Source organism: Danio rerio, chromosome 6, assembly GCF_049306965.1.
Source record: "Danio rerio strain Tuebingen ecotype United States chromosome 6, GRCz12tu, whole genome shotgun sequence".
NCBI classification, from domain to species: Eukaryota; Metazoa; Chordata; class Actinopteri; order Cypriniformes; family Danionidae; genus Danio; species Danio rerio.
This window is the reverse complement of record NC_133181.1, coordinates 14,460,484-14,476,407: the sequence shown is the minus strand read 5'-3', so window position 1 is coordinate 14,476,407 and position 15,924 is coordinate 14,460,484. Positions and strand designations below refer to the sequence as shown.

The following is a 15,924-nucleotide window of genomic DNA, read 5'->3' as shown; positions in this document are numbered from 1 at the left end:
ATAGAGTATACTACAGCGATGTAAATGGTTTATACTACAGTATACACTCAACGGCCACTTTATAAGGTACACCTGTCCAACTTCTTGTAAATGCAAATTTATGATCAGCCAATCACATGGCAGCAACTCAATCGATTTAGGCATGTAAACATGGTCGAGACTCGAGACAATCTGCTGCAGTTAAAACCAAGCATCAGAATGGGGAAGAAAGTTGGTTTAAGTGACTTTGAACGTGGCATGGTTGTTGGTGCCAGACGGGCTTGTCTGAGTATTTCAGAAACTGTAGGAAATTTCAGAAATCTACTGGGATTTTCACACACAACCATCTCTAGTGTTTACAGAGAATGGCCCGTAAAAGAGAAAACCTCCAGTGAGCTGCAGTTCTGTGGGTACAAATGCTTTGTTGATGCTTGAGGTCAGAGGAGAATGGCCAGACTGATTCGAGCTGATAGAAAGGCAACAGTTACTCAAATAACCACTCGTTACAACTGAGGTATGCAGAAGAGCATCTCTGAACGCACAACATGTCGAACCTTGAGGCGGATGGGCTACAGCAGCAGAAAACGACACCATTGCCACTCATTTCAGCTAAGAACAGGAAACTGAGGCTACAATTCACACACGCTCATCAAAATTGGACAATAGAAGATTGGAAAAATGTTGCCTGGTCTGATGAGTCTCGATTTCTGCTGCGACATCCGGATGGTTGGGTCAGAATTTTGTGTAAACAACATGAAAGCATGGATTCATCCTGTTTTGTATCAACGGGTCAGGCTGGTGGTGTAATGGTGTGGGGCATATTTTCCTGGCACACATTGGGCCCATTAGTACCAATTGAGCCTCAGCCTACCTGAGTATTGTTGCTGATCATGTCCATCCCTTTTTGACCACAGTGTACGCTTCTTCTGATGGCTACTTCCAGCAGGATTACGCAACATGTCATAAAGCGTGAATTTTCTCAGACTGCTTTCTTGAACATGACAATGAGTTCACTGTACTGTAATGGCCTCCACAGTCACCAGAGCACCTTTGAGGTGTGGTGTAACAGGTGATTTGCATCATGGATATGCATCCGACAAATCTGCAGCAACTGTGTGATGCTATCATGTCAATATGGACCAAAATCTCTGAGGAATATTTCCAGTACCTTGTTGAATCTATGCCATGAAGGATTAAGGCAGTTATGTCGGCAAAAGGGGGTCCAACGTGGTCATAGTAAGGTGGACCTAATAAAGTGCCTGTGAGTGTATGTATAGATTGTAAACGATTTAACAACACTTGAGATTGTGACAAGTTTCCCAGTGATGGGTTGTGGCTGGAAGGGCATCCGCTGTGTAAAAAAACTTGCTGGATAAGTTGGCGGTTTATTCCGCTGCGGCGACCCCGGATTAATAACGGGACTAAGCTGACAAGAAAATGAATGAATGAATGAGATTGTGTCAATTAAAGATGTCTACGAATGAGATCTTTGAAAAGGTTATATTGAGTAACACTTTATTTTGAAGGATAACTTAGCAAATTTGCTGACTGTAAGTTACTGTGCAACTACATCCCAACTAAATCTTATTAGACTATTGGTAGGCCGTTAGGTTAGGGTTAGTGTAAATTGGCATGTACTTGCAAAGTTTTTTATAGCAAGGAAAATATCTGTGCACCAGTGTTAACATTAAGCAGACTGGCTAATATGTGATACTGATATTTAAATTAAAAATCAGATCATACAAAGTGAAATGGGGCGACGAGGTGGTGCATAAGGTAGTGCTGTTGCCTCACAGCAAGAAGGTCGCTGGTTCGAGCCTCGGCTGGCTCACTTCAGATTTTGCATGTTCTCCCCGTGTTCACGTTGGTTTTCCCCCACAAGTCCAAAGACATGCAGTACAGGTGAATTGGGTATGCTAAAATTGACCATAGTGTATGAGTGTGCGTGTGTATGTGTTTCCCAGAGATGGGTTGCGGCTGAAATGGTATCCGCTGTATAAAACATATGCTGGATAAGTTGGCGGGTCATTCCGCTGTGGCGACCCCAGATTATTAAAGGGACTAAGCCAAAAAGAAAATGAATGAATAAATATTTTTAAATGTTTAACAAAAGCATTACATTAAACATTATCAATGTAAAAATAATTGCGTTTGACTCAGAAAATATGTTCAAATATGAATTGCATATTGAACACATTTTTAAATAACTTAATAAATAGCTTTAAATAACTTTTGAAATAACTGAAATCGAAAAAATAGCATTATCAGCGATTTTAAAATTGGTTTGCACAACCAATTTTAGGTGTGACATATGTAGCAACAACAAATCATGAACAGATGATATTACTAACAACCGTCTTTCAAAGTCTTGCCTGCAACAGTATATTACAACACAGTATGAAAGACCCATTGTTGAACAGTATGCAGAGGCCCTGATTCACGACTGGTATGAGAGTTGCTGATTGATCTGGAGGTCTGAGTCTTCATGCACATATAAGGTTCTGGTCTCAAAAGAAGAAAGACCACACAGGCTGATCTGTAAACAGTGTTCCCTTGCTCGTCTTCCCTAAACGAGAACCTCTCCATTCCCAGACATAAAGCATATAGAGTTAACACCAATCTGGTATATGGATCTTAAAGGATGCCCACAATTCCTGGCACACCCACTGTTGTTTTACAGTTTCATGTGTATTGTCACAATTAATAAGATGGAAAAATATGTTTATTATATCATTTGTTTACTCTTGTTTTGGCATTTTTTTGGACATCAGCATGATTATCTGTGACATTAACCCTTTTTGTATTTAGTGTACCGAACTGTATGTTCACATTTATGCATTTAAATATCAACTGAAAATCAAATAATTTAAACTGAGACTGGTTTTATTAGTATAGATTTAGTCAAATTAAATATGTAAAGATTTGAATAAAAGGGACACCAAAAAATAAAAATAAAAACTCATCATCCACGTGTTTTAAACCTGTATGAGTGTTTTTCTTTTGTTGAGCACAAATGAAGATATTTTGAAGAATGTTGTGGTCATTTACATCCACAGTATTTTTCCCCATATGGATCCCAATGACTACTGATTTACAAAATTCTTCAATTTATCGTATTTTGTGTTTATTAAATCAGTAATAACAATAATGATAAACTTTTTATGGGTTGATTCAGATCAACTGTATTTTTGTCCATATAAATATGTAATTATATTACACTTTCAAAGCAGCAAGCATGGTTTAGACCTAAATTTAGATTCTAATTAAATCTAGATTCAATAATATTGCAATTTCTACTTTGGCACAGATATATTTTCATTCTGTTATATAAACTGCTGCTATCATACCTTAAAAAGAAATAGCTATCCAATATATGTATATTCTTCATTCTAGAACATTGTTTTTTTTCCCCTAGCTGGTTTTATTCTGTTATTTCTCACATGGAACATGTACTGAAAGGTTTTACTTTATGTTTTGATTTTTATATGTATAGCTTGATATACAGTTTTAAAGTCATTTATAAGTAATGAGTTCTTTAAAAAAACAGTACAATGACTTTTGTGTAAATAATTATTGATAGACTGTTTTTAAATGTTTAGAAATACTTGTTACAATAAACACTGGTTAGATAAAGTCACACGTCACTAGTTTGGGGTCTGTGCAAATAAATACAAGCAAAGTATGTGTGAGATGTTCAGTGTAAACCTAGCACTTATTGTTTATAAATTAGTAATTATTTACAGGTTACTGAAATGGAACTGTTTAAATTTTTATATTTTCTACAAAACGAAGTAAACTCTTTACTGTTATTTTATTATGTATAGTTAATTTTAGCTGTACACTGTAGAAGAATTTTACAAGATGTTACTGTAATTTTTACCCAGTAAATTACATTAGTGTCACTTTACAAGAATTAACTATTAAATTTAAATATTATTAAATTTAAACTCTCTCTATTATTAAATATTATTAAACTATTAAATATTATTATATTATAAATATTATTAAATATTATTAAACTATTAAACTATTAAATTTTACGTATTCAGAATTTTATTGTGAAATAGAGGCAGGCATGATGATTACTGCTAATTACTATAAAATGGCTATATCTTTAGCACGTTAGTTATAGGAATTCAAACACTATTAATATTTTCTTGAACATATAAATGAATACAAATTACCGTTTATGCTAGTACAGGCACTTTTTATGTTTAGAAATATTTACAGAATTATTGTTGTTTTAAAGTACAACACAATAATTTACTGTGAACTTACTTACAGTACCTCACTGTGAAAGTAATGCAATTATTAGCCAGTAAATTACTGTAAATTTAAGGTCAAATACAGTGTAGGTGTATAATTTGGGACTTTTTAATTTATAAAAGTATACTTTAAATGTTTTGCTTGTGCTGAAACTAAACAAAAAGTGATCTTAAAAGTATATTTACTTTACCACATTGATTTATTTTGTTGTTTATTAAAGTACATTCTCAGAGTGTACTACAAGGAAACTCATTCATTCATTTATGAATTTTTCTTTAGCTTAGTTTCTTTATTTATCAGGGGTCGCCACAGCTCCAACTTATCCAGCATATGTTTTACACAGCGGATGCCTTTACAGCTGCAACCCAGCATTGGGAAACATCCATACACACTCATTCACACACATACACTACAGCCAATTTAGTTCATTCAATTCACGTATACCGCATGTTTTTGGGCTGTGGGGTAAACAGGAGCACCCGGAGGAAACCCACGCAAACAGAGGGAGAACATGCAAACTCCACACAGAAATGACAACTGACGCAGCTGGGACTCAAATCAGTGATCTTCTTGCTGTGAGGCGATAGTGCTAACCACTGAGCCACCGTGTTGCCCCAAAAGTAAACTCGTTTTGTAGATTTTCTTACCACATATTAATTTTGTACTGTATAATATATTGTCAAACAACTTATTTAAAATTATCTGAATCAGCAAAATTCTCCAGTTTTTTTGGGAACAACTTAATTGTTTTATGTTCTATCAACTTAAATTTGTAAAAACAGTTAAGTTAACTGAATTTATTTGTGTTAGAACAACATGAGGGAATTGTGTGGAACCCATCATTTTTTACAGTGATGCTGTGAAATTATATAGGTGTTAATTTATTTATTTAAATGCACATTTTGTACTCCACATCTAAGCTTCCTTGTTACTGTAAATAAACCTGAGCATACATACAGTGCTCAGCATAACTCAGTACACCCCATTTTGAAAATAAATATTTGTATTCATTTCTCAGTGAATATAGGTCATGTATGTTGGTGCGTTTAAACAAAACAGATTTATAAAACAGATATATTTATTGTAATAATATTTTAGTCACCAAAACATATTTAGAAATTGAACGATAAAACAATTTAATTCAAGCAAAATATGGCAAAAAAATTACAACAATTCCTTTTTTTTTTTTTGCTTCTCTTGATTTTTCCTCTCTTTTTAAATTTGTATTTAACATTTTTCTGTAACATAAATCTGTTCATTTCCAATAACTGATTTATTTTATCTTTGCCATGATTATAGTTAATCATATTTTACTAGATATTTTTCAATATTAAAAGTGATTTAAAGTCTTAAAGTGACATTTAAAGGCTCAACTTTAATTAATTTAAACAGGTTAACTAGGCACTGACGAAAAAAAATTCTTTAAAGAGGCTAATAATTTTGTCCTTAAAATGGTGTTTAAAAAAAATTTAATTGCTTTTATTCTAGCCAAAATAAAACAAATAAGACTTTCTCCAGAAGAAAATATATTATCAGGCATACTGTGAAAATATCCTTGCTCTGTTAAACATCATTTGGGAAATATTTAAAAAACAAAAAAATTCAAAGGGGGGCTTATAATTCGGATTTCAGCTGCATATCTCTGAAGTATGTAGCTGAGAAGTTCAATTGATCTTAAAATAACCATGTTTTCTTAGTGTGGAGATTTAATAATGTTTAATAATCTTGAGATCCCTTTTCTCTAAAGAACCTTTTGTGGAATGAAAAGGTTCCATGTGTGGTTACATTAACACTTTAGCACAGTTACATTTTTAGAGGACTGTAAGAGCTGTTTACAGCAGAGTAAAGCTATAGAAATGACTGATGATAACATGGGTGGCAGTTCAAAAAATAGATGATCCCTCTTTATGTTTCTAATAAGTCTGGTTAATGTTTATGTGGCACAACCGAATTTATATTCCCAGTAAGAAGCAGAACTAACTAGCGTTTCATGACGCATGCTTTAACCATTGTATCATTGCTAACAATAGAATCTGGATTTTGCTGACCAGAGTTTTTGTTGATCCAAACAAAAGTGATGTGTTGCTAGGGTATTTTGTTTTATTTACTATTTAAAACGTGTATTACTTCTCAGACTTCTACAGTACATTACGGTACATTGCATTGATGGCTTCATGAAGAACATATTCGGGATTTCTATTAAATATTATATTTATTGTGTCTTCAGATTAAGTATAAAAATAATTCCTTATTAGAGAATTTTTAATTGAAAGGTTCCACATTTTCAAAAGTATCTTTGTGGCATTCTTTTAGATTTTTAATGTTGTCTTCAATCAGATTTTGCCGACCTGCCCACTATGACTCATGACATCACATCCAATCTCATTATTACGATTATTCCTAAGACCTCTGTGATTGGATTTATACATAAAGTCAATGTAAGGATGCACATTTGGCTGTTTCAAAGTAGCAGCAATGGAAATTTCCCTCACAATTTCACCTCTTGTTGAAGCAAAACAGCACAGGAAGCTATTTTATCTAGAAGACATTCCCATGTTGTGTCCATCTTACACACACACACACAAGACGAGTAGAAGAGTAACAGAGAGGTTCGTAGCCATATAAGGCTGCCCGTGTAATGTTATAATATAAACTGTTGGAGACATGCAACTCAACTCTGATTGGTGAAGTGCATCTTCACAATTGCCCAATGAAAAGCCCTCAGGGGTCAAAAAGTTACACACTCAAAGAAACACCCACACAATAAACCAGAATGCTTTATTTCTGCTTTCTTTCCAAAGACCAAAGCAACAGTCTCTTCTTTTATTGTTAAACATTCAATAAGAAAAGGTTCTTGCTGTTTTTCCAGTCAGGCTCAAGATCTTTATCTGTGTTTGTATCAAGAATGGATCAGATTCTGATGCTATCTGTTCATCTGTTTACCTCCAAGCTCTGCTCCCCTTTGTCAATGCCCATGCACTGGAAGTGCTGCCCTAATAAGGTAATGGGTCCCCCCCCCCACACACACACACACACACAACCACCCCTTTGTTGCCACACAGATATGAAATGTGTCCGTGTCTCCAATTAACCTATTATAGAATGGAGTCTAAGCTTTTAAACAATCCCATTCCACTCTCCCCACCCTCTCATTTCTCTCTCTATCCTCTATTCTCTCCTCCCTCTTTCATTGTGGTCCAGAGGGGTTGTCCCAGGAGTGCTTTGAGTCCGGGGAGCAGAGAATTGCACAGTGACCGAAAGCCACAGAAAGAGCAGCACCTCCAGTGGGATCCTACAGAAACGTTGCTTCATCTGGACGTCGATATTCATTTACAGCTTTTGGGTTTTCAAGAAATTCCTGCCAAAGGAGGGTTTTTTTATATGTTTGTTTTTATTTTCTAGAAGTTAGCAAAGGAAGACAGATGACAGACTTTAGGGCAGCTCTAAAACCCAGCTCTGGGCCTAAGCCGGGTTCTGAGATCAAAACTAGCACACCTGCAAAGGTTGACTTTAGATCATTGCTCAATAAAAAAGATGGTTCTTCCAAAGCACCTGTGGCCACAACACCCCCAAGCCGCGGACCTTCAGACTTCAGGTCTGTCCTGAGCAAGAAACAAGCAGCAGAATCCGTGAAGACGGAGGAAAAAGAACAGAACTCCACAAAACCAGCACCAAAGACACCTCAGAAGGAAAAGCAAAGTGGTGTCAATGGAGTCAATGGTGGTGCAGTTGATAAAAAGAGTACTCTAAAGGAAAACACAACAACAACAACAGAGAAAAAAGACAGCAAAACTGATGCAGGGACAATTGGAAAAAAGGAGAAATCCAGCCCGGAGAAGAAGACAAGTGATGGACAGATAACAGAGTCTAATGACAAGAAAGTTGTGAATGGAGGAGAGAAGGATGCAGGAAAGCCACCGGTTTTCAAACAGCCTCTCAGTGACATCACTGTGGTGGATGGAGAGAGGCTGAGGTTAGAGTGTCAGGTGACCTCTGACCTCCAAGCTGCCATCACCTGGATACTAGATGGGAAAACGGTGAAGCCATCCAAGTTCATTGTCTTATCACATGAAGGTATGAGTGATACTTTTGACCTCAATTTTTAAAGTCGCAATTCAAAATACTATTAATCTAGCATTTATTTACAGATGTTTTGATTAAAAGAAATTATTTTTGCCTTATGGGTCTGATTTATTTATTGATTTGGGTAACACTTTAGAATAGGGTTGTATAAGTCAGTGGTTCTCAAAGTGGGGGTCGGGACCCCTCGAGGGGTCGCGGGACAATGAAGGGGGATTGCCTGGTGATTTCCGAAAATCTATTTATTTTTATTAAACCATAAGAATTACCATATTTTATCCATAACCTACTGAAGAGAAAATAGTCGTTTATAATTCCTATATACTATATAGTAACTATAGTAGCTTAGTTACTTGTTCTATTGGACTGCGACCCCTGGGGTAATTACATTATATTAAAGACACAGCAATAGCGTGAGACGCAGAAGATTGATTTTAAAACACCAGGTTAAACTTCTGGCCTGTTTACAACACTCACATACATTAAAAAAAAATTACGAAGAATATACGTGGGTGAGTTGGTGTGTGTGTGCCATTGCATGCAAGGTTTTCGAATTTATAACCACCTCAGAGGATATTGGGGGTCGCAAGTCACTGGCATTGTCATTTTGGCGGTCGCAGGCTGAAGAAAGTTTGGGGTCCCCTGGTATAAGTTAATGTTAGTTAATAGTATGAACAAACAATGAACACTAGATTTATTATTCGTCTTTATTAACATTAGTTAATGGAATTAAAGTTGTTCATTGTCCATTCATGTTAACTCTCTCAGTGCTAATGTTAACAAGCATGAATTTAGGTGTTGATTAATAAATGAAGTACATTTATTGATTATTATTAATTCATGTTAGTCAATACATTAACTAATGAAACCTTATTGTAAAGTGTGACTGTGTTTTGGAAACTTTTAAATGCTCGCTTCCTAAACTCCCGACTTTAGTTTTCCGAGTTGTGCTGTAAATCACAGGCTGAGAGGTAGGATCTGAAAGCTGAATCTTGGCCAACTGGTGCACTTTCTGAGCTCATTCTCATTGGGTTATTTGATCTGAGGGCTTACGGTCTTTCTAACCCCTTCAAATGACACGAGAATGAATGACGAGCTGAGTCACAATTAGAAAGTTCTGAAATAGCAATAGAGGATTCCCTCCGAGTCTAAATCAAACAGGGATGTTATGGGTGTCCCCTATGCATAATCCAGCGCTATAGGCTTTCTGTTGTTCTAATGATTTTTATTTAAAGGCTGTATTCTTACAACTCTGTAGATGAAATATCTGACATTGCATATATCTGAAATATATGACATTTGCTGGTTGTTCTAACTACTTACATAACAATTCTTGAGAGTTTGTTTTGGAACAACTTAATTGTTTTATGTTCAATCCACTTACATTTGTGAAAATTAATAAGGTATAACTTAATTCCTTCATGTTATTAAATTATGTGGAACCCAGAATTTTTACAGTGTATAATAATGTATAAATGTATAAGAAATAAATTATTATGAACAATTTAAGGATATACTTAATATTTACAACAATTAACCATTAGAAATCTTACCTTTGGGGATTCATTGATTATTTCAGTTGAAAGAAATCATCACTTTACTGAGTTTTAAAAACATTGATTTTGTTTAAATCATAACTCTTCTTGTAAGGAAAGCTTGTAGTTTTAAATAGTTTCTCACACTCTCAGAAAACAAGGTACAGGGAGGTACAAATAATCTTCCTTAAGGAACAGTTTTATCCTTTTGTAAAAGTTGTTCCTTATATGGCACAGAAAAGACCTCTTATGATACAGTTTTGTGCCTTTTATGGTACAATTGAAATGAAGGTACACAACTGTTCTCATAAAAAAGGTACATAATTGGTGGACAACTTATTTATTACAATATCTATTAAAATAAATATTAGGCTACTGGAAAGGCAACGTGATTTTATGAATAATTTCCATATTAAAACATGAATCAATATTTAAAAGCATTTGTTTAAAGAAACTCATGAACATGAATTATTAAGTTCTATATAACAAAACAGCAAGACTATAGGTATTGTAAACTAAATATTTAAGGCATTTTTATAAACATTTAGTATGCATTTTCTGATCAATACATTTTCATTATTGATATTTACACCTTTTGGCATTTGCTTTCTACTATGCATGTGAGCTAGCAAAAGTCCTGCATATGCAAAGTGTTCAGGCAGACATTTTACCGTTATAAAACGTTGTGCATATCTCATTACAATACCTTTGCATAAGTATATTTTTTATTTTAAAATTAAGTAAATTAAATGAACGTTTAAGCGATTACAAAAGTTAATTGGAATAAAACAACGATTTTATATTGTACACGGGAGAATGTGTTTCTGTAGCATTTTTGTGAAAAGTTTAGCAAAAAATAGATCTTTGGATTTATGTTAAAGTATTTTTCATTCTTTATTGTAAATGGAAAAGGTGCATTTACACAAAAATAAACTTTCAAAAAAACATTGTTATTGTTATATTTACTGAAAATAAATTGGAATATTTTGGATAAAGCAAAAAGAAATTTAAAAAGTTCTTGGACGAACACATTTGACACTGGTACAAGGTGTCTTGTCACTGTAGTGTTCCCTTCAGCGATCAGATTTGTACCTTTGATGAAGGAACAATATTGTCTCTGCAGGTTGTAAAAACCAAAGATACATTTGGGTTTCCTACAGTACAAATCATGTCCTTAAAGGTACAAGCTGCAATGGTACAAATTATTTTTTGTCTCAAGGTACAGTTATGTTCCAATAAAAAGATACTGCCCCAGTGACAAGGTTTTGTACCTTCTTTGGTACAACATTATACCATTTTTCTGAGAGTGCAGATATAAGTGGTAACATATTTACAGTATATAAAAAGATATAGTCAAAATTATTGGCCTTTCAATGAAATTGTTATTCTTTTTCAAATATTACCAACAGCATGTCTACTGTAGACATTTTTCAACACATTTCTTAACATAATAGGTTTTTAAAACTATTTGAAATAACTCATTTCTTTTGTCTTTGCTACTGTATAATGATAAAACATGACATTTGTATTAATCTTAAAGTGCAATTCAAAGGCTTAACTAGATTAATTTGGTTGATTAGCCAAGTTGGATTAATTAGGCAGTCATTGGCCAACCCTGCAGAAAAAAAAGAATCCAAAAGGGGCTAATAATTTTGAATATAAAATGTTTTTTAGGTCACACTTTATTTTGATGGTCCATTGGTTGAATTTAAGTTACATTACATCTACATGCCAACTAATTGTCATTAGATTTTAGGTAGACTGTTGGGTTGGGGTTGAGGTTGGGGTTAGGGTTAGGGTTAGTGTAAGTTGACATGTACTTGCAAAGTTTCTTATAGTCAGTTAAATGTCTGTTTAGCAGCAGTATTTTAAGCAGACAGTCTACTAATACGCAAATAGACCATCAAAATAATGTTACTGTTTTTTAATAACATTTTAGAAACATTTTAGGGTTTATTCCACCTAAACTGAAAGAAATACGACTAAATAAATTAAATTATAAGGGACACTGTGGAAATTTCCCTTCCATTTTAAACATCATTTGGAAAATGTTTTTGAAGGAATTAAACTTTTAAAGGAGGGCTATTTTTTTCCTTAAAATGTGCTAGTCATCTGCATAAAATGTCATATTTATTTATGAGAACAACTTTGAGGCTTGTGAGTAATACATGCATTAGTCTATGCCACTCCCTCATTCAAAATCAGTTTTTACATTTACTCTGCACTGAAAAACTCCTGGTTGCCTTAAATGTTTAAGCTGATTCAAATTAACCTTATGAGTCCATTGAACTTATAATATGTCAAACTGACTTAAAACAGCTTGCGTAACTTTTAAAATTAAGGTAAAACTTGATTAACTTAGTTTAAGAAATTACAATGAACTAAAAACCTATGCTGTCATGACTTTTTGATCATATAATTTTTTCAGCCTGATCTCATGAGGAAACGTAAGTATTTTACGTTTTGGCAGTTTAGTGGCTATTTGTACGAATTCGAGTTCAGTCGTACGAAAATGTATGATTTTAAAGATGAGGCGTGGCACCAAACCTCACCCCTAACCCCAACCATCATTGGGTGATGGGCAAATCGTTCTAAATAGTTTGAATTAGATCAAACGAATTCATATAAATTATTCACTAAATCAAAAAATGACAAATTGCCATGTGATTGCGTTGAATTTTTTACAGTGTTGGAAATGAAATCAAGCATCAATAACCTTTTAGGTCATAATACCTGGCTTAATAGTTTTAGTCTTTGCAATCTATAAGCCTACCATACAGTTAAATGCATTGTAGACTCAATTATCTTTTAATGCTATACCTCTTGATTTACATCAGGTGAAAAATGCTCGCTTACAATCGACAAGGCGCTACCTGAAGACGAAGGACGCTACACATGTAGAGCAGAGAATGCGCACGGTAAAGCAGAGTGTTCCTGTGTGGTCACTGTAGATGGTAAGGGCTCCATCTCCCATAAACGTCTCTTTATCCAGAACTGATAATTAGGATTTATTTAATGTAAATATTGTTATATTGGTTTGTTTCCTGTTCCTTTAGATCCTTCAGACCCATCAGCAGATAAGAAGAACAGAAAGAGCTCTTCTGCAACTCCCACTACAGAAAGTGAGTAAGGACACCTGTTGTGGCCTGTTTACTTGAGCTGAAGTTTATTTTCAAATGAGTCAAGTTCTCCCAAAAAAAAGTTGTTTGTCTGTTACTCAAGCTCATGCTGTTTCGAAATTGTATTACTCCATTCTATCTACGAAACATAAAAAAAGAGATTTTTAAAGAATGTTTATAAAATAAACCCTTAAACTCAGAAAGGTTTTGCTAAACATTATTCTGTACAATGCAAAGCTATGAGTTGCTTTACTTTGAAAAGGGTCCGTAAACCTATTGACTTAACTTTCATAACTAAGCACATAGCTTGTTTACTTAATAACTATAAGACACCAATTTTACTCTCTTTTTTAAGTAAAGTCAACTAATCGTTTTTTTTACACTGTACTTTTACACGTTACATAAACAGCATAAACCACGGCGAATGAAGTTCTGCACAAGACTTTTGGCCAGCGGAGAAATTAAAATGGTCGTGCCCAACTGAGTCTGGTTCTCTCAAGGTTTTTTTTCTTCACTCTCATCAGGTGAAGTTTTTTTCCCTCTCCGCTGTCGCCACTGCCTCGCATGGTTCAGGATTGGTAGAGCTACGCATCGATGAATTTGCTCTTCAGTGTTTGAACTCTCAGTAATGATTAAATCACACTGAACAGAGCTAAACTGAACTGAACTGAACTTAAACACTAAAACCTGAACCACACTGTTCCAGTTACTGAACCACACTGTTCCAGTTACTATGACCATTTATGTGAAGCTGCTTTGACACAATCTACATTGTAAAAGCGCTATACAAATAAAGCTGAATTGAATTGAATTGAATTGAATACATTTGTAATTGCTTGCAAAAGCATAAAGCCATCCAGATATTTTCATAAGAGCTACAAATGATACAAATAAAAAGGTTTTCATTTTTTAGCAAGGGATTTTATAATTGCTGTGTTAGTTATAGGGCACTTCCATATACAGCTTTCTGACTTGTATTTACAGTTTTTCTCAGTCGCTTTGGTGCGTTTCTCACAACACCTGTGCATTTCTGCACAACAGTTAACGCATTTCTCAAAACAATTAGTGCAAACTGCAAAACCTAGCTGATAACCTGCAAAAGCGCGACACATGCTCAAAATGGATAGTTCATTCCTCAAAAGCAAGTAATCATGTCAATCAAAGTGTCAGTGACATCAAAATGAAAAGTTCTGACAGTCAAATGACTTTGTCATGTTTTCATTATAAGTTTACTCTGGACATTTTTTCAATGCAAAAAAATCAGATGTTGGTGACACTTCCTGAAAATGCTCAAGACAGCACTATTTGCACAGCCATTTAAAAACTACAGTAAAGTTGGACATCACTGCATTTAGTGAGGTATCTGAGTACAAGACACTGAATATGTATGTTTCACATTTTTACTCTGCATTTTCTCTTTACAATCCTAGTTTATTCACAGCATTGCAAAAGAATAAACACACCCTTATTTACAACAAACATAAACTCCCTTTGGGTTGAACTGTGCACAACTGTAAACAATATTGCAGTACATATCGGAACTGAACCTGCAACTTACACAGGTCTGTAAATCATTCATCAAATTGTTCAAATTTAAAGACATTTTCAGGAAAATAAAGTAAAAAAAAAATTAATAAAGTTTGTTTGACCGATTTTTACATCAAGTTCAACATTTTTGTATGTAATGATTCAAATAATAAAAATGAGGACTGTTAGTTTTATATGGAATGACTATTCAGCATTTACAAGTTTAGTTCATTTTGACTGACATGGCATAAGCAAATAATAATGTTAAAAATAGCAAAGAGTTGAATGAAAGCAATTGATGCATGTCCGAAAGCATTTGCAATTTGTTTAAAGGAATGAGAAACTGCTACTATGATGTGCACAAATGACTAAGTGTTTTGAGAAATGCATTAACTGTTGTGCAAATGTAAATAGTGTTGTGAGAAATGCACCAAAGCGACTGAGAAAAACTGTATGCGATCATTTTCTTGTAAATATCGTTTCCAAAATTTTCAATACCAATATTTTGATTGCTGACAGCTTACACATCAAAACCACAATCACATGACTGTGACTTATAGGTTTGATTGTATACAGTTTTGCTCTGCTGTATAGATATTGGTTTTGCTTATGTTTTTCATTTTTATTTCTGATATGAGGGCGAGTAACCAATGGCATCTGTGTAAACTATCCATTTTAATGGTAACCCATTAAGCAATATACTTTTATGTTTATGCATAATTTATGTTCATCTACTTGCTCTTAATTTTGATGTTTCGCCAACATTAGACTACTAAGTAAGTCTATAACTTTGCAAAGTCATATACTAACCCTGTATTAATCAATAGGTTCATTCTGAAAACGTAGCCCTATAAAGATATTTGCAGATCACAAATTTTATAGAAAGAGGTTTGTACGGCTGCATTTCATCTTTAAAATGAACGCTACGGGACTGTATGGCGCTGTTCCATTTCGAGATACCAGCTGAATGCTTACCTCCATATGGGAGATTTTTCCACTGTTACTAGTTTGACCAGTAGCTTGCCATGTGCGTCGTCAGTTGATCAGTCAGTCAGTCATTCAGTTAGTCAGTCGGTCAGTCAGTCTACAGCAACCTCTGGTGGATTTACGTAAGAAGAGCAGGCGCGAATGGCACTTGTGAGAAAAGTTTGAGATCTAAAAAAGCGTACACAGCGGCCTCTGGTGAATTTGCAAAAACGAAAACTGCAACAACAAAAAAACGTACCTCCCGCGACGTATTTGGTGCCCTCCAGAAAGGTTATTAATACTATTCTATTATTACAATGATAGTTGACACAATGTCGCATTAAAGAATTAATAGATCACTAAAAGTCTGTTATATTGAGGTTAGTAGAATACCACGGTGTACTTGAAAGGGTTAGGGTTCTGTCTTTTGTAATTGGTATATGATTGTTTTC

The 15,924-nt window shown here is 34.5% G+C and overlaps 2 protein-coding genes across 2 annotated transcripts in view; one reads left to right on the top strand and one right to left on the bottom strand.

Moving 5' to 3' along the window:
• asic4b (acid-sensing (proton-gated) ion channel family member 4b) overlaps positions 1-15,924 on the bottom strand; it is a 750,743-nt gene that overhangs the window by 182,777 nt on the left and 552,042 nt on the right. The window lies entirely within an intron of this gene.
• Positions 7,493-15,924, top strand: part of mylkb (myosin light chain kinase b) — a 40,662-nt gene continuing 32,230 nt past the window's right edge. The window contains exons 1-3 of the mRNA XM_009302263.5: positions 7,493-8,319; positions 12,698-12,814; positions 12,917-12,982. Of these exons, the coding sequence (XP_009300538.1) occupies positions 7,668-8,319; positions 12,698-12,814; positions 12,917-12,982 (835 nt within the window). The 5' untranslated portion in view covers positions 7,493-7,667. The remainder of the gene's footprint in view (positions 8,320-12,697; positions 12,815-12,916; positions 12,983-15,924) is intronic.